The 27,284-nt window shown below is 45.7% G+C and overlaps 1 protein-coding gene and 1 long non-coding RNA gene across 2 annotated transcripts in view; one reads left to right on the top strand and one right to left on the bottom strand.

The window, feature by feature from the left end:
- spidr (scaffold protein involved in DNA repair) overlaps positions 1-27,284 on the top strand; it is a 451,063-nt gene that overhangs the window by 143,104 nt on the left and 280,675 nt on the right. The window contains exon 8 of the mRNA XM_070892572.1: positions 26,608-26,827. Within this exon, the coding sequence (XP_070748673.1) occupies positions 26,608-26,827 (220 nt within the window). The remainder of the gene's footprint in view (positions 1-26,607; positions 26,828-27,284) is intronic.
- Positions 7,347-27,284, bottom strand: part of LOC139275304 (uncharacterized) — a 162,341-nt gene continuing 142,403 nt past the window's right edge. The window contains exon 3 of the long non-coding RNA XR_011595710.1: positions 7,347-7,591. This is a non-coding gene — a long non-coding RNA (uncharacterized lncRNA). The remainder of the gene's footprint in view (positions 7,592-27,284) is intronic.

Raw genomic sequence — 27,284 nt, 5'->3', positions numbered from 1 at the left:
AGGTTTTACAGAGCGTCTTAAAGGAGTAGGGAGAGGGGAAGAGGCGGAAAGGTTTTAGAAGGGAATTACAGAGTCTGAGGCCTAGACAGCTGAAGGCACAGTTGCCAATGGTGGGGCGAAGAAAATCGGGAATGTGCAAGAACTCAGAATTGGAGCAACGCAGAGTACTCAGAGGGTTGTAGGGCTGGAGGAGGTTAAAGAGGTAGGGAAGGGCGAGGCCATGGAGAGATATGAACACAAGAATGAGAATTTTAAATTTAGGGCATTGCTGGACTGGGAGCCAATATAGGTCAGCGAGCACAGGGGTTGATGGATAAATGGGACTTGGGTGCGAGTTAGGATATGGGCAGCAGAGTTTTGGAAGAGCTCAAGTATTGAGCTCAATCAACAGTATTGGCTTGACAGACTTCTTTCTGATGTACTTCATGCAGAGCAAAAAATAATGGAAGCTAATGTAGAGGAGGAAACTTAGCTTGGGATTGAGTAGAATGCTGAAGGATTGCACTATTAGCCTTGGGAGCTGGGAAGATTGCTGAAGTATAGCACATAGGTAATTGGGTGCTGACGGTGTCAAAGGGGATAGCTTTGGTTTTTCCATCATTAATTTGGAGGAAAGTTTGGATCATTCAGGTCTTGATGCCGGACAAGTAAGTTAAAGCTACAGCCACCAGACAAGCATAATGCTGTTGTACTTTTAAAATAAAAGTGAACAAGGACAACTCAGTGACTGTCCTACAGATTTCCTTCAAAGGAGGGACCGTAGCTGCTGTAAATGAAATGGCTATCTCGCTTTTGGTGTGGGTTGAAATACGTGGACAGGATTTGTGGGTTTCATGTGGGCACTGAGGATCTCAGAAGCACTATTAATTTTTTCCAATAATTTCAAGTTTTCTAAATAATCTAATCACCTGTGCAAGCATAGATCAAACCTAGAGCATTTTTGGAGAAATGGTGAAAAACAGGTGTAAAGGATAGCTATTCAGAGTGCAGAAGGTGGAAAGTGGGGTCCCACAAGGATCAATGCTAGGACCACTGCTGTTCACAATTTATAATAATGAGTTAGACTTTGGAATCAGAGGCACAATTTCTAAATTTGCAGATTACACCAAATTGGGGGGTGGGGGTGGGGGGAATAATTAATACTGAGGAGGACTGCAACAACTTACAATACATTAATACATTTGCAGAATGGGAATATAATTGGCAAATGAAATTCAACACACATAATTGTGAGGTATTTCATGTTGCCACATATTGGGCCCAAGTTTCGGACCGCGCCTAGAACGGCGCAGCCCCGACCTGGACGCCCGTTTTTCGCGCCACAAAGTGCGCCTAAAAAAAACTTACAGATTCTCCGGCTCCCTGCTGGTCCTCTGGAGCCGGGCGCGGCGCAGCAGGAGCTGTAGGGGGCGGAGTTAGGTCCCTGCGCTGAAAACAGTGCCGGGACCTCTGCACATGCGCGCTACAGTGGGCGCGCATGTGCAGCAGCTTCAGGCGCCCAAAACTGTGTGGGAGGGGCCCGAAGCACGCAGCCCCTAGCCCTGGCCGAATGGCCTCACTGGGGCTGCGTGCATAAGGCTGCCTCCCACGCCCAGCTCCTGCTTCCTCCTGACCCGACTCGACTCCCGCTTCCCACCCCTGCCCCCGGACAGGACCCGACCCGACCCGCGCTTCCTCCACCCCGACCTGACCTCCCTCCCCCTGCCCCTGACACGAACTGACCCGACCCGACCTCCCTCTGCCCCCACGCCCCACCCCACCCCCCCCGACCCGACCCGTGCTCCCGACCGCACCGCCTCCCCCCCCCCCCCCCCCCCAGCCCGACCCGACCCGTGCTCCGGTCCCCCCCTTCTCCTTTCCCCCCCTTCTCCTACCCCCCCCTTCTCCTTCCCCCCCTTCTCCTTCCCCCCTTCTCCTTCCCCCCTTCTCCTTTCCCCCCTTCTCCTTTCCCCCTTCTCCTTTCCCCCCTTCTCCTTTCCCCCCTTCTCCTTTCCCCCCTTCTCCTTTCCCCCCTTCTCCTTTCCCCCCTTCTCCTTTCCCCCTTCTCCTTTCCCCCTTCTCCTTTCCCCCTTCTCCTTTCCCCCCTTCTCCTTTCCCCCCTTCTCCTTTCCCCCCTTCTCCTTTCCCCCCTTCTCCTTTCCCCCCTTCTCCTTTCCCCCCTTCTCCTTTCCCCCCTTCTCCTTTCCCCCCTTCTCTTTTCCCCCTTCTCTTTTCCCCCCTTCTCCTTTCCCCCCTTTTCCCCTTCTCCTCTTCCCCCCCCTTTTCCCTTCTCCTCTTCCCCCCTTTCCCCCTTCTCCTCTCCCCCCCTTTCCCCTTCTCTCCCCCCCTTTCCCCTTCTCCTCTCCCCCCTTTCCCCTTCTCCTCCTCCTCCCCCCCTTTCTCCTTCTCCTCCTCCCCCCCTTTCCCCTTCTCCTCCTCCTCCTCCTCCTCCCCCCTTTCCCCTCCCCCCTTTCCCCTCCCCCCTTTCTCCTTCTCCTCCTCCCCCCCCTTTCCCCTTCCCCCCCCTTTCCCCTTCTCTCCCCCCTTTCCCCTTCTCCTCCTCCCCCCCTTTCCCCTTTCCCCTTCCCCCTCCCTTTCCCCTTCTCCTCCTCCCCCCCTTCCCCTTCTCCTCCCCCCTTCCCCTTCTTCTCCTCCCCCCCTTCCCCTTCTCCTCCAATCCTCCCCTCCCCCCTCCTCCTCCCCTCCCCCCTCCTCCTCCCCTCCCCCCTCCTCCTCCCCTCCCCACCTCCTCCCCCCCTTCCCCACCTCCTCCCCCCCTTTCCCTCACCCTGCCCCCCCTCCTCCTCCTCCTCCCCTCGTTGTCAGAAACACAGACACTGACAGACAGAGAGTGAGAGACACACACAGACAGATAGAGAGATTGACAGAGACACACTGGGGGGTGGGGGGGGGGCATCCCAGCACGCTGTTGGAGGGCTCCCGGTGCTGCAGTCGGTAAGTAGAAAATTTTTTATTTATTGATTTAAAAAAAAAATATTTCTTATTAATTTTTTTTTGGATTGATTTATTGGTTGATTTATTGATGTTTTTTTAACATTTATTATTGATGATGGCTCTTTATTTGTAAAACTGAAGTGTTTAATGTTTGTAAACTTCCCTTTAAACCCCCCCCCCCCCCCCCCATTCCCTACGCCTGATTTGTAACCTACGCCTGATTTTCTAAATTGTAGAGCGTACAAAAATCTTCACTTACTCCATTCTAAGTTAGTTTGGAGTAAATTTTCACTGCCGAAACTTTGAAAACAGGCGTAAGTGGTCGGACATGCCTCCTTTTGGAAAAAAATTCTGTTCCAAAGTGAAACTGTTCTAACTGACTAGAACTGGAGCAAACTAAATGCCGAGAATTTGAATTTCTAAGATACTCTGTTCTAGACCAGTTGCTCCAAAAAATCAGGAGCAACTGAGGCTGAAACTTGGGCCCAAAACTTGGAAAATAAGAATCTAAATGAGGTGGAGGAGCAAAGGGATTTGGAAGTATAAGTTACTGAGAGTAACAACGCAGGTTAATAAGGCCATTTAAAAAAAGTAAAACAAGCACTCGGGTTCATTTCTGAGGGATAGAATTGAAAATTAGAGAAGTTTATACTAAACTTGTATCAAACATTGGTTTGACCACACTTGGAGAACTGTGTACAGTTCTGACTGCCATATTATAAAAATGATATAGAGGCACTTGAGGGTGCAAAAAGAAATTACAAGGATGATACCAGAAATGTGAGGTTATACCTAACAGGAAAGGATGAACAGGCTGGATCTCTTGTCTTTTGAAAATCCAGACCCGCCTTGGGGCCTGCCGCTGCCCTTACCTCGGGGCCTCGCTGCTGCTGCCCTTACCTCGGGGCCACCTTGCCAGCCGGCCCAAGCACCTCGGTAGGGCCGGCCAGCTGAATGCCCCCTCGCCGAGATCCCCCCCCCCCCCCCCCCCGTCTTTGAAATTCCGAAATCCGGAAATACCCGAACCTGGGCTCAATTGTTTCCGGATTTGTGATGTCAGAAAAACGATCGAAAGTTTGGAAAAACCTGGAACGGCCTCAGTCGCTGTACCCTTACTATATATTATAAGGCCATAATGATAGATTTTATGAATTAACCGGGAAAGGTAGCATAGTGATAATGTTACTGGACTAGTGATTCAGAAGCCTGGACGAATGATCCAGAGATGTGAATTCCAAATCCCACTGGCAGCTGGGGAATTTGGATCCAGTTAACGAAATAAATCTGGAATAAAAAGCTTATCAGTAATGGTGACCATGAAACAGTGGTAAAAATCCATATGGCTCTCTATTGTCCTTTAGGGAAGGAAATCAGCCGTCCTTACCTGGTCTGACCTGTAGGTGACTCCAGACCCACAGCAATGCGGTTGACTCTTAACTGCCTTCTGAAGTGGCATATCAAGCCACTCAGTTGTAACAAACCACTACAGAAGACAATAATGAGAATAAAATTGGAGAGACCACCCAGCATTGACCTTTGCACCGACTTCAGATACGACAACGGAACACCCAGCCCAGTCAACCCTGCAAAGTCCTCCTCACTAACATCTAGGGACTTGTCAAAATTGGGAGAGCTGTCACACAGACTAGTCAAGCAACGTGGTCATACTCCCAGAATCATACCTTTTAGCCAATGTCCCAGACGACTCCATTGCCATCCCTGGGTATGTCCTGTTCCATCGGCAGGACAGACCCACCAGAGGTGGCGGTACAGTGGTATTCAGTCGGGAGGGAGTGGCCCTGGGAGTCCTCAACATTGATTCCAGCCCCCATGACAACTCATGGCTTCAGGTCAAGAATGGGTAAAGCAACTCCTGCTGATTACCACATACTGTCCTCCCTCAGCTGATGAATCAGTAGTACTCCATGTTGGAAGCTGCACTGAGGGTAGCAAGGGCACAAAATGTACTCTGGGTGGGGGATGTTGTCGGGGTCGTTGGGCTTTGCTGTATCCAGTGATCTCAGCCGCTTGTTGATATCATGTGGAGTGAATCGAACTGGCTGAAGACTGGCTTCTGTGATAGTGGGGACCTCAGGAGGAGGCCAATATGATCATCCACTCGGCACTTCTGGCTGAAGATGATTGCAAACGATTCAGCCTTGTCTTTTACACTCGCTTGCTGGACTCTGCCATCATTGAGGATGGGGATATTCTTCCTCCTCCCGTTAGTTGTTTAATTGTCCTCCACCATTCATAACTGGATGTGGCACAACTGCAGAGCTCTGATCTGATCCATTGATTGTGGGATCGCTTAGCTCTGTCTAATGCATGTTGCTTTCGCTGTTTAGCATGCATCTGGTCCTGTGTCACAGGTTTTAAGCAAGTACAGAGGCAGGGTAAGGGTGGGGGGAGAGAGGAAAGAACAAAAGGGAAAATCTGTGATAGGGTGGAAGGCAGGAGAGATTAAGAGACAAAAGGGATGAATGTGCGAGGCAAAAGGAGATGGTAATGGGACAAGTTAAGAAACAAAAGATGTGTCTACATAGGGTGTAAATGGGAATGGCACCGGGAGATTGTGGCAGAGGTGCGATGAATGAGGATACGGGGCCCAAAAGAGCCGAGGGCCCAGGGGCAGCAAGATATATGTGCGCACTAGGTCTGTGCCGCAGAGCAGGTCTCCAGTCATCCTGGTTAACTCTTGCCACTGGATAAAGGCCCAGCTCTGTCAAGCCCGTGTGGTGGCTGATGTGCAACGGTCACCAAACGTTAAAAAAATCCACGCACAGGCATCTTCCACCCCCTCAATTGGAGCTCAGGACTGGAACATCGGGTCCTTCATTAAAACATCTGTGAACTCATGTGGAAGCAAGTCATCCTTGTTTGAGGGACCGTCTATGATGATGATGAGGAGTCCTGTGTTGCAGCTTCCCCAGATTGCCACCCCACCTTCCTAATATGCATTACAGTCATCCGAAGCTCTGCGCCAGGAGGACTGATTCATAACATTCAACTGATAATGCCATCACTGGGTTAGATTATATTATTAACAATGAGAACAAAGCTCAGGTAGTTTATTCATTTATTCTGATTTTGTACTATTGTTTATTGCAGTTCCAACTGCACTGCTATTCTATATATTTTCCAAGGATTTCGTTAATTTATAGTCCATTCTGTTACGTGTAGTTGTTGGCATGAGCAACTTTGTCCCAATTTTATACACATATGCTATTATTAGGAGACAAGTTTGTTTTCAATGAATAGGATGACAAATGACCGTTGTGCAGACTTGCCAAGTACAATAATTGGTGCACATAATCTTGGAAGGTGGAAACATTCTTTAATTCTTTTTAAACTATAAATAAAAATAGTGATAATGCTGTGTTTTATAGTTTTAAATATATTTTCTCAGAACTTTTCAGGTAAGAATCGTCCAGGTAAGAAGTATTAGCCCTGGATAATAGGCCAATTTTCTGCCTTGGCATAGTGTTAGCATTACAAGCCTGGTGCAAAGTAAAGTTCGCTACCACCTCGGAAAAGCATCTCCAACTGCATGCGTGTCAATTTTTTTTCATTTCCCACACCAGCTACCCGGCACGGCTTGACGGGCCAAATAGCCGCCTTCCATGCTGTAATCATTCTATGTTTCTATCCTTACTGAAACTGCAATGTAACATTACATTGTAGGTAGTTCTGGGCTACAGGCTTGTGCCCATTGGACAAATTTAAATCTGTTTCTAATCACTTGGGACTCTTCCAGCTGACTGGAAGAAGGGACATTTATCCATTGGATCTGGGATGGATTGAAATCCAGACGAGAGTTCAAATCCCACCATGACAGTTAGGGGAATTTAAATTCAGTAAATTAAATAAATCTGAAATAAAAAGCTAGTATCAGTAATGATGACCATAAAACTATCAGATTGTCGTAAAAATCCACCTGCTTCACTAATGTCCTTTAGGGAAGGAAATCTGCTGTCCTTGCCCAGTCTGGCCTATATGTGACTCCAGACCCACAACAATATGGTTGACTCTTAACTGCCCTCTGAAATGACCTAGCAAGACACTCAATTGTACCAAACCGCTACGACAGAGTCAGCACTGTGGGAGTATCTTTAACACAAGGATTGCAACGGTTCACCACCACCTTCTCGAGGGCAATTAGGGATGGACAATAAATGTTAGCATTGCCAGAGATGCCCACATCCCATGAATGAATTTTAAAAAAATGCACAGCAGGTTTAAAAGCATCTGTAAAAGATAGGTGAATGTTTTGAGTATTGACCCTTTGTCGGAACTGCGATAAACCAAGCTATTTAGTGACACTGAATGAAACAAAAGATGAAGCGGGGGAAGAAATTAAGTAATTGCTGACACCCATCAGATTTTTATTGAGCAGGTAAAAAGAAATGAGTGGTGAATGATGTATGAAGCTATGAAAAGACACTGAGAGAAACTACAAATACTGGAAACTCGAAATATAAGGGTAACAATGATAGTAACATGTTAGGCCACCTGCAGCCTGAGCGAAAAAGACTGGCCAATATTCCAGGTGCAGGCTTTTCCTCTTCCCCTTTCCCTGTATTCTGACAAAAGGTCTGCATCCACAGTGGAAACCCACTTCTCTGTTCCTCAGGCACGAAGAGACCGATTGTGCAACCTAGAAAAATGGGAGAGAAAGCTACAGGTTGCTCAGGAGAAACACGAGACATACCTGAAGCTTATGTTTCAAGTGTTAGCTGAATTCTTTAGTAACTGTAAGTCAGAAGGTTGTAGGTTGAAGTTCAAGTCGCACTCCAGGATTGAAACACATAATCTGTGCTGACACATTAGTGCAGTTCTCAGGGTGTGTTAGAGGTCGCATCTTTTGGATGAGACATAAAACCAAGGCTCTGTCTACCTGCTCAGGTAGACGTAAGAGATAGGAGTTTTCCCAGTTTCCTGGCCAACATTTATTCTCCAAGAAATACCATCTGGCAAATGCAAAGCTTAGCGGGGTGGCACAAGAGCACAAGTCATCGTTAGAGAAGAGGAGAAGCATGGGTAATGTGGCCAATACAGTCTGGCACAATTGGCTACAGCCTTGATGGAGAAAAAAAAGCAGACATTTCAGAAGCTCTGATGCTGACGCTGGAGTTGTCCGAGCAGGTGTAACTGAGATAGAAAAACTGGCAGAATGGGATGGAGCATGTACAAGAAGCAGGTTGGAAGAGGCATAATTCAGGTAATTGTAGAAGAGCCTGTGAAATTGTAATAGATGTCTTTCGAAAACCTGTAAAGATGGAGAGAGGGAAGTCTTGAGGGGAGTCAGAATTGGGCCACATAAAGGGGTGAAGGATGGGTGTCATTTTAAAGCATAGTTAATTAATTTAAATAATTTTAAAGATCTCTATATTTCCTTTCTGAATGCAGTGATTAGGCAATTATATTGAACTGGATTGAATGATGACAAGGGAGCACAGCATGTTGGAGCAGCGGCACATTGCTGAGAAGTGGAGCACTTGGCTTTCCCCATGCTGCCGTGGAGAGACACTGCACGGTGGCCAGTCATTTCCCCATAAGGAATGGTGGAAAATTGGAGGAAGCGTCGTGTGTCCCCAGACAAAGTCTGGAATAGATTGATGAAAGCAGTTCGATCGCCTGTTCTCTCAACCGTAGATGGCGCATCATATGGGGAAATAGCAGAGAATGTAGCTTTAAAAATGAGAACTGGTAATTTGCAACAAAAGAAATAACACTAGGATAAGTAGAACTGTTTATGAAAGTGAGAAGAATATTGTGATAGCACAGCAGACAGAACGTTTCTGAATATGGTGGGACCATGGTCTGGTTAAAACAAAGTATGTCATATGTGTGCTCTTCCCAAAATTTGAGAGAAGTTTCTTTTCTACATTGCTGTCTTATTATACTGATTAACTGCAGGAAAAATTCAGTTTTCAGAATTTATATATAGAGGTCATACATGGAACACATTGAACTGAGAAGGACAGAGTTCTTTCCAGTTGTCAGCAAAATTCAACTATGAACTTTGCTGACCAATAGCTTGCAGGATTCAACTGTAACATGTTCCAGTATAGTTTGTATTTTTCCATTTTCAGAACAAAATGTGCAGGTCCTGTCTTGCATGGTAACAACTTAAATGAACTTTGAAGAGCTCATTGCACAAACATTTAGGATAAATATCCAAGTTTAATGTTTATGCCCCAACTCAATGGAAAAAGCTTGAAATTATTCATAAATTTTCTTCCCCCCACCCAAAGCATAAAATTAGCCTTGTGTACAATGTGATAGAAACATTGAAAATAGGTGCAGGAGTAGGCCATTCAGCCCTTTGAGCCTGCATCGCCATTCAATGAGTTCATGGCTGAACTTGCAAGTTCAGTACCCAATTCCTGCTTTCTCGCCATACGCCTTGATCCCCCAGTAGTAAGGACTACATCTAACTCCTTTTTGAATATATTTAGCGAATTGGCCTCAACAACTTTCTGTGGTAGATAATTCCACAGGTTCCCAACTCTCTGGGTGAAGAAGTTTCTCCTCATCGCGGTCCAAAATGGCTTACCCCTTATCCTTAGACTGTGACCCCTGGTTCTGGACTTCCCCAACATTGGGAACATTCTTCCTGCATCTAACCTGTCTAAACCCGTCAGAATTTTAAACGTTTCTATGAGATCCCCTCTCATTCTTCTGAACTCCAGTGAATACAAGCCCAGTTGATTCCAGTCTTTCTTGATATGTCAGTCCCGCCATCCCGGGAATCAGTCTGGTGAACCTTCGCTGCACTCCCCCAATCGCAAGAATGTCCTTCCTCAAGTTAGGAGACCAAAACTGTACACAATACTCCAGGTGTGGCCTCACCAAGGCCCTGTACAACTGTAGTAACACCTCCCTGCCCCTGTACTCAAATCCCCTCACTATGAAGGCCAACATGTAATTTGCGTTCTTAACCGCCTGCTGTACCTGCATGCCAACCTTCAATGACTGATGTACCATGACACCCAGGTCTCGTTGCACCCCCCCTTTTCCTAATCTGTCACCATTCAGATAATAGTCTGTCTCTCTGTTACCACCAAAGTGGATAACCGCACATTTATCCACATTATACTGCCATGCATTTGTCCACTCTTCTAACCTATCCAAGTCACTCTGCAGCCTCATAGCATCCTTCTCGCAGCTCACACTACCACCCAACTTAGTGTCATCCGCAAATTTGGAGATACTACATTTAATCCCCTCATCTAAATCATTAATGTACAATGTAAACACCTGGGGCCCCAGCACAGAACCTTGCGGTACCCCACTAGTCACTGCCTGCCATTCTGAAAAGTACCCATTTACTCCTACTCTTTGCTTCCTGTCTGCCAACCAGTTCTCAATCCACGTCAGCACACTACAACCAATCCCATGTGCTTTAACTTTGCACATTAATCTCTTGTGTGGGACCTTGTCGAAAGCCTTCTGAAAGTCCAAATACACCACATCAACTGGTTCTCCCTTGTCCACTTCACTGGAAACATCCTCAAAAAATTCCAGAAGATTTGTCAAGCATGATTCCCTTTCACAAATCCATGCTGACTTGGACCTATCATTTCATCTCTTTCCAAAGGCGCTGCTATGACATCCTTAATAATTGATTCCATCATTTTAACCACTACCGATGTCAGGCTGACCGGTCTATAATTCCCTGTTTTCTCTCTCCCTCCTTTTTTGAAAAGTGGGGTTACATTGGCTTCCCTCCACTCCATAGGAATTGATCCAGAGTCTATGGAATGTTGGAAAATAACTGTCAATGCATCCGCTATTTCCAAGGCCACCTCCTTAAGTATTCTGGGATGCAGACCATCAGGCCCTGGGGATTTATCGGCCTTCAATCCCATCAATTTCCCCAACACAATTTTCTGACTAATAAGGATTTCCCTCAGTTCCTCCTTCTTACTAGACCCCCTCTGACCCCTTTTATATCTGGAAGGTTGTTTGTGTCCTCGTTAGTGAATACAGAACCAAAGTACTTGTTCAATTGGTCTGCCGTTTCTTTGTTTCCTGTTATGACTTCCCCTGATTCTGACTGCAGGGGACCTACGTTTGTCTTTACTAACTTTTTTCTCTTTACATATCTATAGAAGCTTTTGCAGTCGTTTTCATGTTCCCTGCAAGCTTCCTCTCATACTCTATTTTCCCTGTCCTAATCAAACCCTTTGCCCTCCCCTGCTGAGTTGTAAATTTCTCCCAGTCCCCGGGTTCGTTGCTATTTCTGGCCAATTTGTATGCCACTTCCTTGGCTTTAATACTATCCATGATTTCCCTTGATAGCCACGGTTGAGTCACCTTCCCTTTTTTATTTTTATGCCAGACCGGGATATACAATTGTTGTAGTTCATCTATGCGGACTCTAAATGTCTGCCATTGCCCATCCACTGTCAACCCCTTAAGTATCATTCGCCAATCTATCATAGCCAATTCATGCCTCATGCCTTCAAAGTTACCCTTCTTTAAATTCTGGACCATGGTCTCTGAATTAACTGTTTCATTCTCCATCCTAATGTAGAATTCCACCATATTATGGTCACTCTTCCCCAAGGGGCCTCGCACAACGAGATTGCTAATTAATCCTCCCTCATTACACAACACCCAGTCTAAGATGGGCTCCCCCCTAGTTGGTACCTCGACATATTGGTCTAGAAAACCATCCCTTATGCATTCCAGGAAATCCTCCTCCACCATATTGCTTCCAGTTGGGTTAACCCAATCTATATGAATATTAAAATCACCCATGATAACTGCTGCACCTTTATTGCATGCACCCCTAATTTCCTGTTTGATGCCCTCCCCAACATCACTACTACTGTTTGGAGGTCTGTACACAACTCCCACTAACGTTTTTTGCCCTTTGGTGTTCTGCAGCTCTACCCATATAGATTCCACATCATCCAAGCTAATGTCCTTCCTAACTATTGCATTAATCTCCTCTTTAACCAGCAATGCTACTCCACCTCCTTTTCCTTTTATTCGATCCTTCCTGAATGTTGAATACACTTGGATGTTGAGTTCCCAGCCCTGATCATCCTGGAGCCACGTCTCTGTAATCCCAATCACATCATATCTGTTAACATTTATTTGCACAGTTAATTCATCCACCTTATTACGGATACTCCTTGCATTAAGACACAAAGCCTTCAGGCTTGTTTTTTTAACACCCTTTGTCCTTTTAGAATTATGATGTAGTGTGGCCCTTTTTGTTCTTGCCTTTGTTTACTCGGCCTTCCACTATTGCTTTTTACCTTTCTACCATCTGTTTCTGACTCCATATTACTTCGCCCTATCTCGCTGCATAGGTTCCCATCCCCCTGCCATATTAGTTTAAACACTCCCGAACTGCATTAGCAAATGTCACCCCCAGGACATCAGTTCCAGTCCTGCCCAAGTGCAGACCGTCACTTTTGTACAGGTCCCACTTCCCCCAGAACTGGTTCCAATGTCCCAGGAATTTGAATCGCTCCCTCTTGCACCACTGCTCAAGCCACGTATTTATTCTAACTATCCTGCTCCCTCTACTCTGATTAGCATGTGGCACTGGTAGCAATCCAGAGATTACTACCTTTTGAGGTCCTACTTTTTAATTTAACTCCTAGCTCCATAAATTCGGCTTGTAGTACCTCTTCCCGCTTCTTGCCTATGTCGTTGGTGTGCCACATGTACCACGACAACTGGCTGCTCACCCTCCCTCCGAGACATCCTTCACCCTTGCACCAGGGAGGCAACATACCCTCCTGGAGTCTCGTTTGCGGCCGCAGAAACTCCTATCTATTCCCCTTACAATAGAGCCCCCTATCACTATAGCTCTCCCACTCTTTTTCCCGCCCTTCTGTGCAGCAGAGCCACCCATGGTGCCATGAGCCTGGCTGCTGGTGCTTTCCCCGGTAAGTCATCTCTTCCAACAGTATCCAGAACGGTATATCTGTTTTGGAGGGAGATGACCGCAGGGGACTCCTGCACTACCTTCCTGCTCTTGCCTTGTCTCTTGGTCACCCATTCACTATCTGTCCTAACCCCTGCCTGCGGTGTGACCAATTCACTAAATGTGCTATCCACAACATTCTCAGCATCGCGCATGTTCCAGAGTAGTCCCTCCGCAGCTCCAGTGCCATCATCCTGTCTGTGAGGAGCTGCAGCTGGACACACTTCCCGCACACATAGTAGTCAGGGACACTTCCAGTGTCCCTGACTTCCCACATAGCACAGGAGGAGCATGACACGGGTCCAAGCTCTCCTGCCATGAATTAACCCTTAAATTAATTTACTTACTAAAATTTACTTAAACACCAAACAGCCACTTAGTAGTTCGCTGCCAATAAAACCAATCTAAAAGTCAGTCTAAAAGAGAGTTATACTTACCAGTCGAACAGCCAACCACTTACCAGCTTGGCTGTGACGTCACCTCTCGATTTCGCACCCCTCTATCTTTGTCTGCAGCTGGTTGGGCTAGTCTCTGGGCCTCCGTCTCCTACTCTCGCACTCCTTATCAGCTGCTCTAGTGTCAGCACTGGGAGGAAAAACAAGACAGAACAGCACCTGCCACCCTCACTTGCCCGAACTCACCCACTTACCAAACTCACGAATGCCACTCTTTGCTGCTGCACTCAGTGCACTGCACGAGCTGCCTCTTTTTAAACTGTATCTAGGTCAGATGACTCACTACTGGTCAGTTGTTTACAGAACTAATTTTAACTAGCTGCTAATTGCTTTCTACTGGGGAGTTACCTTGTTTTTCTCTGCCTAAACCTGAAAGATTCCCAACTGTTTAACTTTTCCCCTTTAAATTAAACTGCGACTTACTTAGAAGCTACTGGCAATTGCCACTAACAATTTACTGCAGCCTCAAAATGGTTTTAAGAGAATAACCCTTAAAACTCACCCACTTACCAAACTCACGAATGCCACTCTTTGCTGCTGCACTGTGATACATTTTGTGTGCTCAGAACCAGTATGTTTCAGCCAAATTATCACTTGCAAGATGGTAACCATCTGTTTTGGAACTGTAAGAAATACTAATTGACTTTGTATTCAACTATTTCTTATGTTTATGTAACTTTATGATCAACCCTTTTGTTTTGAGCTGAGTGATCAGTATTAGGAGACTAATTTAAAATGTAAGCTTTTGGGTGAGACAGCAATACATAGCACCAGAGTGACCAGGTTTTGTGCCCTCATTCTGGTGAGTTGTAAGTCTCATCTGTATCATTGTAAGTTGGTGCCGAGTGGAAAATAGGTGCTTCCCCCAGAGGGTGGCAGGGGAAATTGGTACATGCTGCTGAGCACATCCTGCCAACTTCAGGGCAGCAGTGGCTGAGAGCTGATTGTATTTCAATTTCCTCAAGGCCTGTCCAGTGCATAGTTTGGGAAAGAAAATGGGATTAAATGTATGTTTATGTGGGGAGAGGAATTAGAATGCAAGATACTCACAACAAATTAATCACATTTCCTACATATACATTGCTAACAGATATCCCAAATACAAAGTTGAATCCCGGAAGATGTTAACATTTTGTGTGAAGTGTCACATATAAAATCTATAGAGGAAATAATTTATATCACATACAATGTATATTCCCGAGCTAATAATATCAAGGAAAAAAAATAATGTTTTGCTCAAAAGAGATTATCTTATTTTTAAATAAGTAACGAGTGATATCTCATCAGAGAGTTTGGCGTTTAACCCGCTTCAGCTCAAGTTAGTTGCTTGGTTTTTAATTGAGGTAGGTTAAAATAAAACAAGGGTTGCCTAAAGGATATATGCATACTAAATGAAGGGATTTATCTCAAGATCATGATTAGCATCTTGCAATAGCTGAAGTCCTTTTTGTCTCTGTTCTATTGTTTTGGTAAATTCTGTATTTAACTTTATAGATGCAGTTCAGTTCAGAGAACATGCAGCAGTTATTTTAGCATTTCTGTTTCAATATAACTTTAACTCGTGGAGGTTAATGCTTTTGTCTCTTCTCATATGACCTGAACCTAGCTTTTCATATGTTTTTGTGAGCCCAAGTTACTCAAAATACCTATCTTAGAAAGAGCTACTTTGGTACTCGTATCTACTACGAAAATGACATGCCTGGTACCTAGATTTTTTTAAGATGAGTACTTCTATCTTGCCGTAAATTCCTACCAGAGGTGGTTCTGCATTCCATTGGAGTCATGTGTTTATTCATTTACCCCCCCCACCCCGCCCCTTTTTTCCCACAAAACTACTGTGGCTGCAATTCAAAATAATTAATCGGCTGTGAATGACTTGGTACGTCCTGAGGACATGAAAGGCACTATATAAATACAAGCCTTTTTTTCCCTCCATAGCTCAGATGTGGTGTAGACATTCCAACTTTCTTGGTATATGTGGAGAGCTCTGCTGTTCTCTGGACAGGATAACAAAGTCCAAATAATTGCAATTCTTGTGGGAATTGAAATTTAGAGTGCACGGGTCGAAACTGATCAGATGTCTTGCAAAACATTTTATTCGTAGTTTTGTTAACAGACAGAACACCTTTTGAGGCTTTTCATGAGGCAATTATAAATATGCCTGCTCCAAAGGAGTAGTTCACATTGCTGACATCTGAAAAGTTGTCACTTGAAGTAGTGTATATGTATTTAGCAAGTATTACTGCATTTGCTTATCGTCTTGGAGTGTAGTATTGAGGCCGGGACCCAGGAACGGAGCGAGGTCGGGACTCGGGAGTGAGGCCAGGGCCCAGGAACAACGCAGCGTGGACCAGCGAGGTCGGGAGACCTACACAGTGTCCTATGGAACCCAGGAAGAGAGGACCTATGGGAAAGAGGACAGTAGAAGTGTGTGTGCACTAGGCCCATGCAGCGGAGCCTGGTCTTCAATCGTCTTGGATCCCCTCGCCATTGGATCAAGACCTTGCTCTGCCAAGCCCATGTGGTAGCTGGTGTGCAACGACCACCCCACATTGAAAGAAGTCACGCACAGGCATCTTCCACACTTTGAAAATAAAGTTCGGGACCTGGAACATCAGGACCCTCATGGACAACCCCAACAGCGACAGACCAGAACGCTGAACTGCTATCGTTGCCTGGGAACTCAGACGATTCGACATGAACATCGCTGCCGTAAGCAAGACTTGGTGGGCAGGGGAAGGCCAGCTTAAGGAACAAGGTGGTGGTTACACCACCTTCTGGAAAGGTAAACCAGAAGAAGAACGGCGCCTCCATGGCGTAGGCTTCGCCATAAAAAATGAGCTCGTTCAGCGTCTCAGAGACTCCCCTTGCAGGATAACCGAACGCCTCATGATCCTTCAGCTCACCCTAGCCCGGAACCAGTGCGCTACGGTCATCAGTGTGTACGCCCAAACAATGGAAGCTACAGACAAGACCAAAGAGGAATTCTACTCCAGCCTTGAACAATCCCTGACCTGAGCTCCACCGGGCGACAAACTGATTCTCCTCGGCCACTTTAACGCCAGAGTTGGAAAGGACACAGACCTCTGCGGAAGTGTGATCAGCAGAGAGAAGGTAGGGAAAGCCAACACCGATGGTACCCTCCTGACAGAATGCGTAGGACATGGTCTTGTCATAACCAACACCTTGTTCTGTCAGAGAGACAAATACAAGGCCTCATGGCAACACCCTCGCTCCAAGCACCGGCATCTGCTAGATTACCTCATCGTCCGAGCGAGGGACTACAAGGACATCCACAGCACCCGTGCCATGACAGGAGCTGACGACTGCTGGACTGACCACCGCCTAATCCGCTCTGTTATTTCCATCAATGTAGCTCCAAAATAGCGGGGGCAACCGAAACGTTGCCGGAGGAAGATCAACACTGAAGCACTCAAAGACCCTGCAAGAAAGCCCTATTCAGCCAGCGCCTCACAACCAACCCGACGACTTCCAGTGAACCGGAGATGCAGGGTGTTCACAGTGCCTGGTCTGTCCTCAAGGTCTCCATAATTAACACCTGTGAAGAGACGCTTGGTCACTCTGCCAGGAAACATCAAGACTGGTTCGACGAGAACGACTTGGAGATCCAGGAGCTGATAAGCCGCAAGGCATTCTTGAACTGGAAACAGCACCACCACTCAAGAACAAGAAAACAGCTCTATAGATGTCTGATGTACTGCAGATGAGTTATCCACCTTTCCCATTCAGTTGCAGTGCATAGGACACTGCTGCAAATTGCCTTTGTAAGCTTCACATTGGATGACCTATTGCTTCTCTTCCTCCCACACCCCTCCCCCCCCATTCCCTCTTCCAGTAGTGTCAGCTGTGGCTCCGTAGATAGCACTCGCCTGAGTCAGAAGATTATGGGTTCAAGTCCCACTGCAGAGACTTGAGCATAAAAATCTACGCTGACATTCCAGTGCAGAACTGAGGGATGGCCAATATTTATTCCTCAATCAGCATAATAAAAACAGATTATCTGGTAATTATCACATTGTTGTTTGCGGGAGCTTGCTGTGTGCAAATTGGCTGCAGCATTTCCTACATTACAACAGTGAATACACTTCAGAAGGACTTTTGGCTGTAAAGTGCTTTGGGATATCCGGTGGATGTGAAAGGCACTATATAAATGCAAGTCTTTGTCTTGCAAGAATGCTGTAAGAGAAAAACATAAGAGTCATAATTATAATTTGACTTGGGGAAGGTTGGATTGTGTAGAAGAATAGAGGGATTTGGGGGTTCAGCTTCTATACTGTGTCCTACCACAACTACATTCCCGTTCACTCCCCCCCAACCCCTCCCCCCCCCCCCCTGGGTGAATGGCCTCCTGCGCCATGGTCAGCTTGTTCATCCATCCTGTAGGCTTTTCCCTCATCCACACAAGCAGCAAGAACCTCATATCTGTTGGATAAGACAAATGCCGAAGCTCCTCCAGCACTGCACCTGAGGTCCCCTTAACTGCCTGAGTTGCAGTCACACCCTCCTGTCCCTGACCACCAACAAGACCTGTACCTTACCTAAGGGATGTGACTGTCTCCTGGATCAAAGTGTCCAAGTAACTCTCCCCCTCCCTGATGCCCTGCAATGTTTGCACCTCAGACTCCAGCTCAACAACTCTTGAGCTGAAGTTCCTCAAGATGCAGGCACTTTCTGCAAATGTGGTTGTCCGTGATCACAATGTTCTCCACAAACTCCCACATGCTGCGGATGCGGCACTGCCGTACCTATATGACCGTGTTCTATTTAATTAAATTTGTATTTAAGTAACTTGGTTTACAGTTTAGTTTCTTGACTACTTGATGGATCTCGCTTAAGTAATGGATAATGAAAGTAAATATCTACCTGTAAAACAAAGCACTACAAGTAGTGTCGGCAAAAAGCAGCAACTTCTTCCCTCTTTTCTCCAAATTCCCAATAAAACACTCTGTTTAAGTGCACTTAAATCTTGCTCTGTGCAGACCGCTCTGTACTCTGCAGAACTGTTTACTTTTTGACTGTAGGAACCTCACCCAAGTTACAAATGATGACTCAGCTTCCCTGCTCCCGATAATTAGCACCGATTCAAGGTAAACACTTGCAACTGACTGACAGCTGCCACTGGCAGGCAGCTTGTGTTAACTAGAGTTTTTAAAGTTTAAGGTTTAAATCAAAATGTTAAACTAAATTTCACTATTTACAGCTTCTACTTACCCAATACTGACCAGAATTCTCACTTTTTCCAAATTCCCAAATAAAACACTACATTTAATCTCGCTCTGTGCAGACCTCTCTCCCTTTCTCCCTCCCCCTTTCTCCCTCCCTTCCTCCCTCCTGCTTTTTCTTAATTTAAAGCCCTAGTATAGCTATAGGTGTCAACTGTGCCTCAGTAGTTGCACTCTTGCCTCTGAGACAGAAGATTGTGGGTTCAAGACCAACTCCAGAGCCTTGAGCATGGAATCTAGGCTTACAATCCAGTGCAGTACTGAGTGAATGCTATGCTGTCGGAGGTGCCATCTTTCAAATGAGACATTAAATTGAGACTCCGTCTGCTCCCTCAGATGGGTTTAAAAGGTCCCGTGCCACTATTTTGAAGAAGAGTAGGGGAGTTCTCTCTGGTGTTCTGGCCAATTTTTATCCCTTAACCAACATCACTACAACTGATTATCTGGTCATTATCGCATTGCTGTTTATGGGACCTTGCTGTGTGCAAATTGGCTGCCGCATTTCCTATGTTACAACAGCGCTTACACTTCAAAAGTACTTCATTGCCTGTAAAGCATATTGAGACTTTGAGGTTGTGAAAGGCGCTATATAAATGCAAGTCTTTTCTTTTGAAGCCAGCCAAGCAGAATGCAGGTAAGTGGAACATCCGCTTTATAGGAATGGCCCAATGAGACCCAATTTCCTCAGCTATTTGTGTGTTGGTTTAAAAGCAAAAACTGAATTGTACAACTGACTGAATTCTGATAGACTGGGAAGATTGCAAATAGAACTGTCAACTGTGATTTCTGTTAGGTGACGTGATTAGTTAATTGGAACACCAAAGTTCGCTGATAAAACAATAGCAACAGTATTTATAATTTCTGGTGTTGATAGCACCTTTCTTTTTCTTCTAGATAGAATGCATTGTCTTGAACTAGATCGGATGCATTGTCTCTCAAAATTATAAAAAAACTATCAGATATTGCAGCTTAAAAAACTAGAAATGTTCTTTAAAGTATTTGTGTGTGAGAAATAGTCTCTGCGATTATTCTGTTTTTAGTGCTATCAGCAATTACAACATAATGCATAGCATATTAAAGCTATCTTGATATGGTTCATGTGGAACGAAAGTGTTATTCAAGACATGAGAGCAATGCAGAGTGGTATGTGGTTATCAGACAATGAGACACGCCCTGCAGTTAAACAGAAACGTTGACCCTTGAGAAGCTAAAGATGGACACTGTTTGCAAAATGCTGATAATATCTTCGTGGTGTGAAAAGCCACAATAAGTTGCTCAGAATGTATTAAAAACAGCAGGTTACAAGTGAGACTTCATTTGACTAACTTCCTGCCATATTATTTTCCTTTGCAACTTGGTCATTTTTAATGGCAATTTAGGAACTTAAATGGAGTTTTTAAATAAAACATTAAACAGGACATATGTGGAACAGTTTATTTAAGGACAAACTTTTCTGGAAGTAAAGATCATTGATGATGAAAAGAAAGCTGGTAGGGTGAATTGTAGTGGATATTTAGGCGAATCAGACTTTCTTGGGTGTGTTAATTGAAGTCAATGTATTAAAGAACAAGTGAGGCGAGTAGCTGAAGAACATAAGCTAACAGTGCAGTAAAACCTGCTTTTGTTTTCAAAGACCGTAGTATATCTAGTGCAGCAGCTGATATAGGCTGTGACTTAGTTCATGAAATAATTGAGCACAAAAATAATTTGAGTACTGAACAATTTAAAGAACCCTGAACCCATTAAAACAAGAGCTGAGAGATTGCAATAAAAATTTTTGAACACTTAAAATAGCTAATGTTATTCCATACTTTTCTTTAAAAGTCCATGCACATTCTTCAAATTATGGTTCTGTTAGCTTGACTTCAGTATGGAAAATTGTTAATGGCATATTTTCCAATTGGTATTTATTGCCATTTTAATAAATTAGATAATGACTGTTGGAAAGAATAGTACAAATCAAGGCAATAAATTCAAGTCACCTTGAGTTCATAAAAGGTCGAGGATATCTGGCTGTTTTTTTAAAAAAAAATCATTCATGGGTTGTTGTCATTGCTGGCAAGGCCAGCATTAATTGCCCATCCCTAATTGTCTTTGAGAAAGTGATGGTGAGCTGCCTTCTTGAATCGCTGCAGTCCTTGTGGTGAAGATGGTCCCACAGTGCTGCTAGGTCGTGAGTTTCGGAATTTTGACCCAGCAATGAAGAAGGAACGTCAATATATTTCTAAATCAGGATGGTGAGTGACTTGGAGGGGACCTTGGAGGTGGTGGTGTTCCCATGGACCTGCTGCCCTTGTCATTCTAGGTGGTAGAGGTCACAGGTTTAGAGAACCACTTTCCTTACCTCGGGAGCCTATTATCATCAAGGGCAGACATCGACGACGAGATTCAACACCGCCTCCAGTGCGCCAGCCAGCCTTCGGCCGCCTGAGGAAAAGAGTGTTCGAAGATCAGGCCCTCAAATCGGCCACCAAACTCATGGGTCGACACGGCTGTAGTGATACCCCCTGTATGGCTCAGTGACGTGACCATATAGTGTAGACACCTCAAATCGCTGGAGAAATAGCACCAATGATGTCTCCGCAAGAACCTGTAAATCCCCTGGGAGGACACACGCACCAACATCAGCATCCTTGACCAGGCCAACATCCCCAGCATCGAAGCACTGACCACACTTGACCAGCTCTGCTGGGCAGGCCACATTGTTCGCATGCCTGACACGAGACTTCCAAAGCAAGTGCTCTACTCAGAACTCCTGCACGACAAGCGAGCCCAAGGTGGGCAGAGGAAACGTTTCAAGGACACCCTCAAAACCTCCTTGATAAAATGCAACATCCCCACCGACACCTGGGAATCCCTGGCCAAAGATCGCCTTAAGTGGAGGAAATGCATCCGAGAGGGCGCTGAGCACCTCGAGTCTCATCGCCGAGAGCATGCAGAAACCAAGCGCAGGCAAACCAGTCCCACCCACCCTTTTCTTCAACGACTGTCTGTCCCACCTGTGACTGAGACTGTAATTACCGTATTGGACTGTTCAGTCACCTAAGAATTTATTTTTTTAGAGTGGAAGCAAGTCTTCCTCGATTTCGAGGGACTGATGATGACCGAGGTGGTAGAGGTTACGAGTTTGGGAGGTGCAATTGAAGAAGCCTTGGCAAATTGCTGCAGTACATCTTATAGATGGTACACATTGCATGGTGCGCCAGTGATGGAGGGACTGAATGTTTTTAAGGTGGTGGATCGGGTGCTAATCATTGCCTCAAAACAAGCGGGACAGCAGAAGCAGTTCGACAAAAAAGTTAATGCCGGGGCACTTAGAGACCCAGCTAAGAGAGCCCTATACAGCCAACGCCTCACAGCCAATCTGGCGTGCCTTAATGATCCCGAGATGCTGAATGCCCACAGCGCTTGGCCTGCTCTCCAGGCCTCTATAATCAGTGCCTGTGAAGAGACATTTGGTCACTCAACCAGAAAAAATCAGGACTGGTTTGATGAAAATGATCAGGAGATCGAAGAACTAATAGATCGCAAGCGCAAAGCATTTCTGAGCCTCAAGCAACAACCCAATTCGGGAGCTGCAAAACAACATTACAGACTGCTCAAGGCCCAGGTCCAATAAAAAACCTGGGACCTAAAGAACAGGTGGTGGATGGAAAAAGCACAGGAGATACAACAACTGGCCGACAGCCACGATATGCGAGGATTCTTCACTGCAGTCAAGGCCACCTGCGGTCCAAACTCCCAAGGCCCCACCCCACTCCTGGCCAAGAACGGGGAAACATTCATCAAGGACACCGAGACTGTCAGGGCCTGATGGAAGGAACACTTTGAAGATCTCCTCAATCGAGACTCTGCCTTTGACTCGAGTGTTGTCGACTCCATCCTGCAGCATGCCACTCGGCACCAACTCAGTGAAACTCCAACGCTGCACGAGGTAGGCAAAGCCATAAAACAGTTGAAGAATAACAAGGCTACGGGTGCGGATGGAATCCCTGCTGAGGCGCTAAAGTATGGCGGAGAGGCACTGTTGGCACGGATACATGACCTCATCTCTTTCATCTGGAGGGAGGAAAGCATGCCGGGGGATGTCAGAGATGCAGTGATCATGCCATTTTTAAAGAAGGGGACAAGTCTGACTGTGACAACTACAGGGGAATCTCCCTGCTATCAGCCACTGGGAAAGTTGTCACTCGAGTTCTCCTCAATCGATTTCTCCCTGTGGCCGAGCAGCTCCTCCTGGAATCACAGTGTGGATTTCGTCCCCTATGGGGCACAACAGGCATGATCTTTGCAGCGTGACAGCTGCAGAAAAAATGCAGGGTGCAGCACCAGCCCTTTTTCGATCTTACAAAGGCCTTTGACACTCTCAACCGTGAGGGTCTATGGAGCGTCCTCCTCCATTTCGGATGCCCCCAAAAGTTTGTCAACATCCTTCGCCTGCTTCACGATGACATGCAGGCTGTGATCCTTACCAACGGATCCATTACAGACCCAATTCACATCCGGTCCGAGGTCAAACAGGGCTGCGTCATCGCTCCAACTCTCTTCTCAATCTTCCTCGCCATCATGCTCCACCTCACAATCAACAAGTTCCCTGCTGGAGTGGAACTAAACTACAGAACCAGTGGGAAGCTGTTTAACCTACGCCGCCTCCAGGCTAGGTCCAAGATCATCCCAACCTCTGTCGTTGAGCTGCAGTATGTGGACGATGCCTGTGTCTGTGAAGATTCAGAGGCTGAACTCCAGGATATAGTCAATGTGTTCACAGGCATATGAAAGCATGGGCCTTACGCTTAACATCCGTAAGACAAAGGTCCTCCACCAGCCTGTCCTTGCCGTACAGCACTGCCCTCCAATCATCAAGATTCACGGCGCGGCCCTGGACAACTTGGACCATTTCCCATATCTCGGGAGCCTTTTATCAAAAAAGACATTGATGTGGAGATACAACATTGCCTCCAGTGTGCCAGTGCAGCCTTCAGCCACCTGAGGAAAAGAGTTTTCGAAGACCAGGCCCTCAAATCTACCACCAAGCTCATGGTCTACAGGGCTGTAGTAATACCCGCCCTCCTGTATGGATCCGAAGCATGGACGATGTATAGAAGACACCTCAAGTCGCTGGAGGTATATCACCAATGATGTCTCCGCAAGATCCTGCAAATCCCCTGGGAGGACAGGCGCACTAACATCAGTGTCCTCGACCAGGCTAACATCCCCAGTATTGAAGCACTGACCACACTCGATCAGCTTCGCTGGGCAGGCCACATAGTTCGCATGCCAGATACGAAACTCCCGAAGCAAATGCTTTTTGCGGATCTCCTTCATGGTAAACGAGCCAAAGGAGGACAGCGGAAATGTTATAAGGACACCCTCAAAGCCTCCCTGGTAAAGTGCGACATCACCACTGACACCTGGGAGACCCTGGCCGAAGACCGCCCGAGGTGGAGAAAATGCATCCGAGAGGGCATTGAGCTCTTTGCGTCTGAACGCAAAGAACGTGAAGGGGCCAAGCGCAGGCAGCGGAAGGAGCACGCGGCAAACCAGCCGCACCCACCCCTTCCCTCGACGAATGTCTGTCCCACCTGTGACAGGGTCTGTGGCTCTCGCATCGGACTGTTCAGCCATCAAAGAACTCACTTTGGGAGTGGAAGCAAATCTTCCTCGATTCCGAGGGACTGCCTATGATGGGTGATGATGAATCAAGTGGGCTGCTTTGTCCTGGATGGTGTCGAGCTTGTTGAGTGTTGTTGGAGCTGCATTCATCCAGGCAAGTGGAGAGTATTCCATCACACTCCTGACTTGTGGCCTTGTAGATGGTGGAAAGGCTTTGGCGAGTAAAGAGATGGGTAACGCGCTGCAGAATACCCAGCCTCTGACCTGCTTTTGTAGCCACAGTATTCATGTGGTTGGTCCAATTTTGTTTCTGGTCAATAGTGACCACCCCCCCAGGATGTTGATGGTGGTGGGTTCGCCGATGATAATATAATTGAATGTTAAGGGAAAGTGTTTAGACTATCTCTTGTTGGAGATGGTCTTTGCCTGGCACTTGTGTGGCGAATGTTACTTGCCACTTATTAGCCCACACCTGAATGTTGTCCAGACGGCATCATTATCTGAGAAGTTGCGAATGGCACTGAATACTGAAATCATCAGCAAACACTCTCACTTCTGACCTTATGATGGAGGGAAGGCCATTGATGAAGCAGCTTATGATGGTTGTGCCTAGGACACTGCCCTGAGGACCTCCTGCAGTGATGTCTTGGGGCTGAGATGATTGACCTCCAACAACCACAGCCATCTTCCTTTGTGCTAGGTATGGCTCCAGCCAGTGGAGAGTTTTCCCCCCGATTCCCATTGACTTCAATTTTATTGGGCTCCTTGATGCCACACTCATTCATATGTTGCCTTAATGTCAAGGGCAGTCACTCTCATCTCGCCTTTGTCCATGTTTGGACCAAGGCTGTGATGAGGTCTGGAGCCAAACTGGAACCCAAACTGAGCATCAGAGAAGTTTATTGGCGAGTAAATGCCGCTTGATAGCACTGTCGATGACTCCTTCCGTCACTTTGCTGATGATTGAGAGTGGACTGATGGAGCGATAATTGGCCGTATTGGATTTGTCCTTTTTATAGACAGGACGTATCTGGGCAGTTTTCCATATTGTCTGGTAGATGCCAGTGTTGTAGCTATACTGGAACAGCTTGGTTAGAGACACAGCTAGTTCTGGCGCATAAGTCTTCAGCACGACAGCCGGGATGGTGTGTTTAGTTCTGGGCAGCACACCTTCGAAAGGATTATATTGGCCTTGGATGTAGCGCAGCGTAGATTTACCAGAATGATACCTGGACTCTAAGCTTTAAATTATGAGAAGAGATTACACAAACTAGGGTTATATTCCTTGGAATTTAGAAGGTTAAGGGATGATTTGATCAACGTTTTCAAGCTATTAAGGGGAACAGATAGGATAGATAGAGCAAAACTATTTTCGCTGGTTGGGGAATCGAGGACTTGAGGACATAGTCTAAAAATTAGATCCAGGTCTTTCAGGAGTAAAGTTGGGAAACGCTTCTACAAGCAAAGGATAGTAGAAGTTTGGAACTCTCTTCTGCAAATGGCAGTTGATGCTGGGTCACTTAATTTTAAACCTGAAATTGATAGATTTCTGTTCATGAAAGTTATTACGGGATAAGAGACAAAGGCGGGTATATGGTGTTAGATTACAGATCAGCCATGATCTCATTGAATTGCCGAATAGGCTAAACGGCCTACTCCTGTTTCTAATGACTATTCTTCATGTGTATGCTTAAATAGTGAACGCTGGCAGGTTATTCAACTGCAGAGCCATTGCAGCTGAACCCAATCCTGCCCTTAAGATGATGATCATAAATGAAGGATCATTGGCTTGTGATTAGAAGGAAGAACCCTGGCAGATATTGTTCCTTCCTAGTCTAAGGATGCTGAGGCTAGATGTAGTGCCTGCACTGCCCTATCTGGGATAAAATATTGGCCATTGAGTTGGCCAAACATGAAAACGTCTAGCCTATACTACCGAGCTATTGGGAAGCAAGTGTTGTAGATTTTTATTCGTTTTTTGGTTTCAGTTGAAATATCAATAGCGATTAGCCTATTCTTGTTCTGATCCCATCTAAAAAAATCAACCTATCTTTTTTTCTCAGATGCTGATTGACTCACTGTGTGTTGCCAACATTTTCTAGTTTTATTTCAGAGTCAAATCATGTTCTACTCAGTTCATATCTCAGTTGTGGGGAGAGAAAAAGTAAATCAGAATTGCAGGTCGTAGTCCCTGGTGCCTCCAGGTGAGTGGCTGCATGAGACATTGGTGTCAGTCTAAGAACCGTTTGTGTAAGACCCCCTCTGCAGCAGAAGCACTAGGTCAGGCAGATGAAGAAGGCGATAAAATATTCAAAAAAAGCGGAAACTTGCAGACTGTTCCCATTGACAAGTCTAAAGTTTAATTCCTAAAAGCAGTATAATAAGAGTATTCCCATCTCTCCTATTACAGGTGGGAAAGTTGGCATTTTGACGGTGAAAGTCTTGAATTTGCATGAAGAATGTTCAGTGTTTGTAACTTTGTGTCAGCCATTGCTGGAAACCTGGACTGAGCAAGCTGTTGACAATGATGACTGCTCCAGCAACACCCCACTTCAGGTTTTATTCACAAGAGAAACAGCATCCCACCTCGGGATCAGTGCAGGAGATACTGTTCACATCTATCCACCGTGGTGAGTGCAATATATCCTTCTACAAATACAAGTTGGTGTAATTGTTTCTTGAACACAATATTAAAATCTGATATAAATCTATTCTAATTTATACCTTACATTAATGTTGTTAAGGATCAAATAAGGCTTATTTAAAGAAAAATGCACTGTAACTAAATGTAAGTCAGAATGGGAAAAAAATGTCATAGCCTTGTGAACTGATGTGCTGTGAATTATTGTGTGTCTAGATAATAGATTTGTCACGGTTTTATTGAAATATATTGCTCTTAAGGTTGCAGTGCCCTGGTGTTTTCCTGAGTTCTATTTGGGATGGAACAGTTTACATGCATATGACTCCTTTTTGTGCATATTGCAGTTGGCAAAAAGAAAATATAGTATTTTTGCCAACAAATTGAAGCAATTCTTTCACAGTGCACTGTATTGACGGGTAAAGGAACATACTTCAGCTCCTAAAAGA

This window comes from Pristiophorus japonicus, chromosome 1 (assembly GCF_044704955.1).
Source record: "Pristiophorus japonicus isolate sPriJap1 chromosome 1, sPriJap1.hap1, whole genome shotgun sequence".
Taxonomy (NCBI): Eukaryota; Metazoa; Chordata; class Chondrichthyes; family Pristiophoridae; genus Pristiophorus; species Pristiophorus japonicus.
The sequence above is the reverse complement of the archived record's forward strand: the minus strand, read 5'-3'. Positions and strand labels throughout refer to the sequence as shown.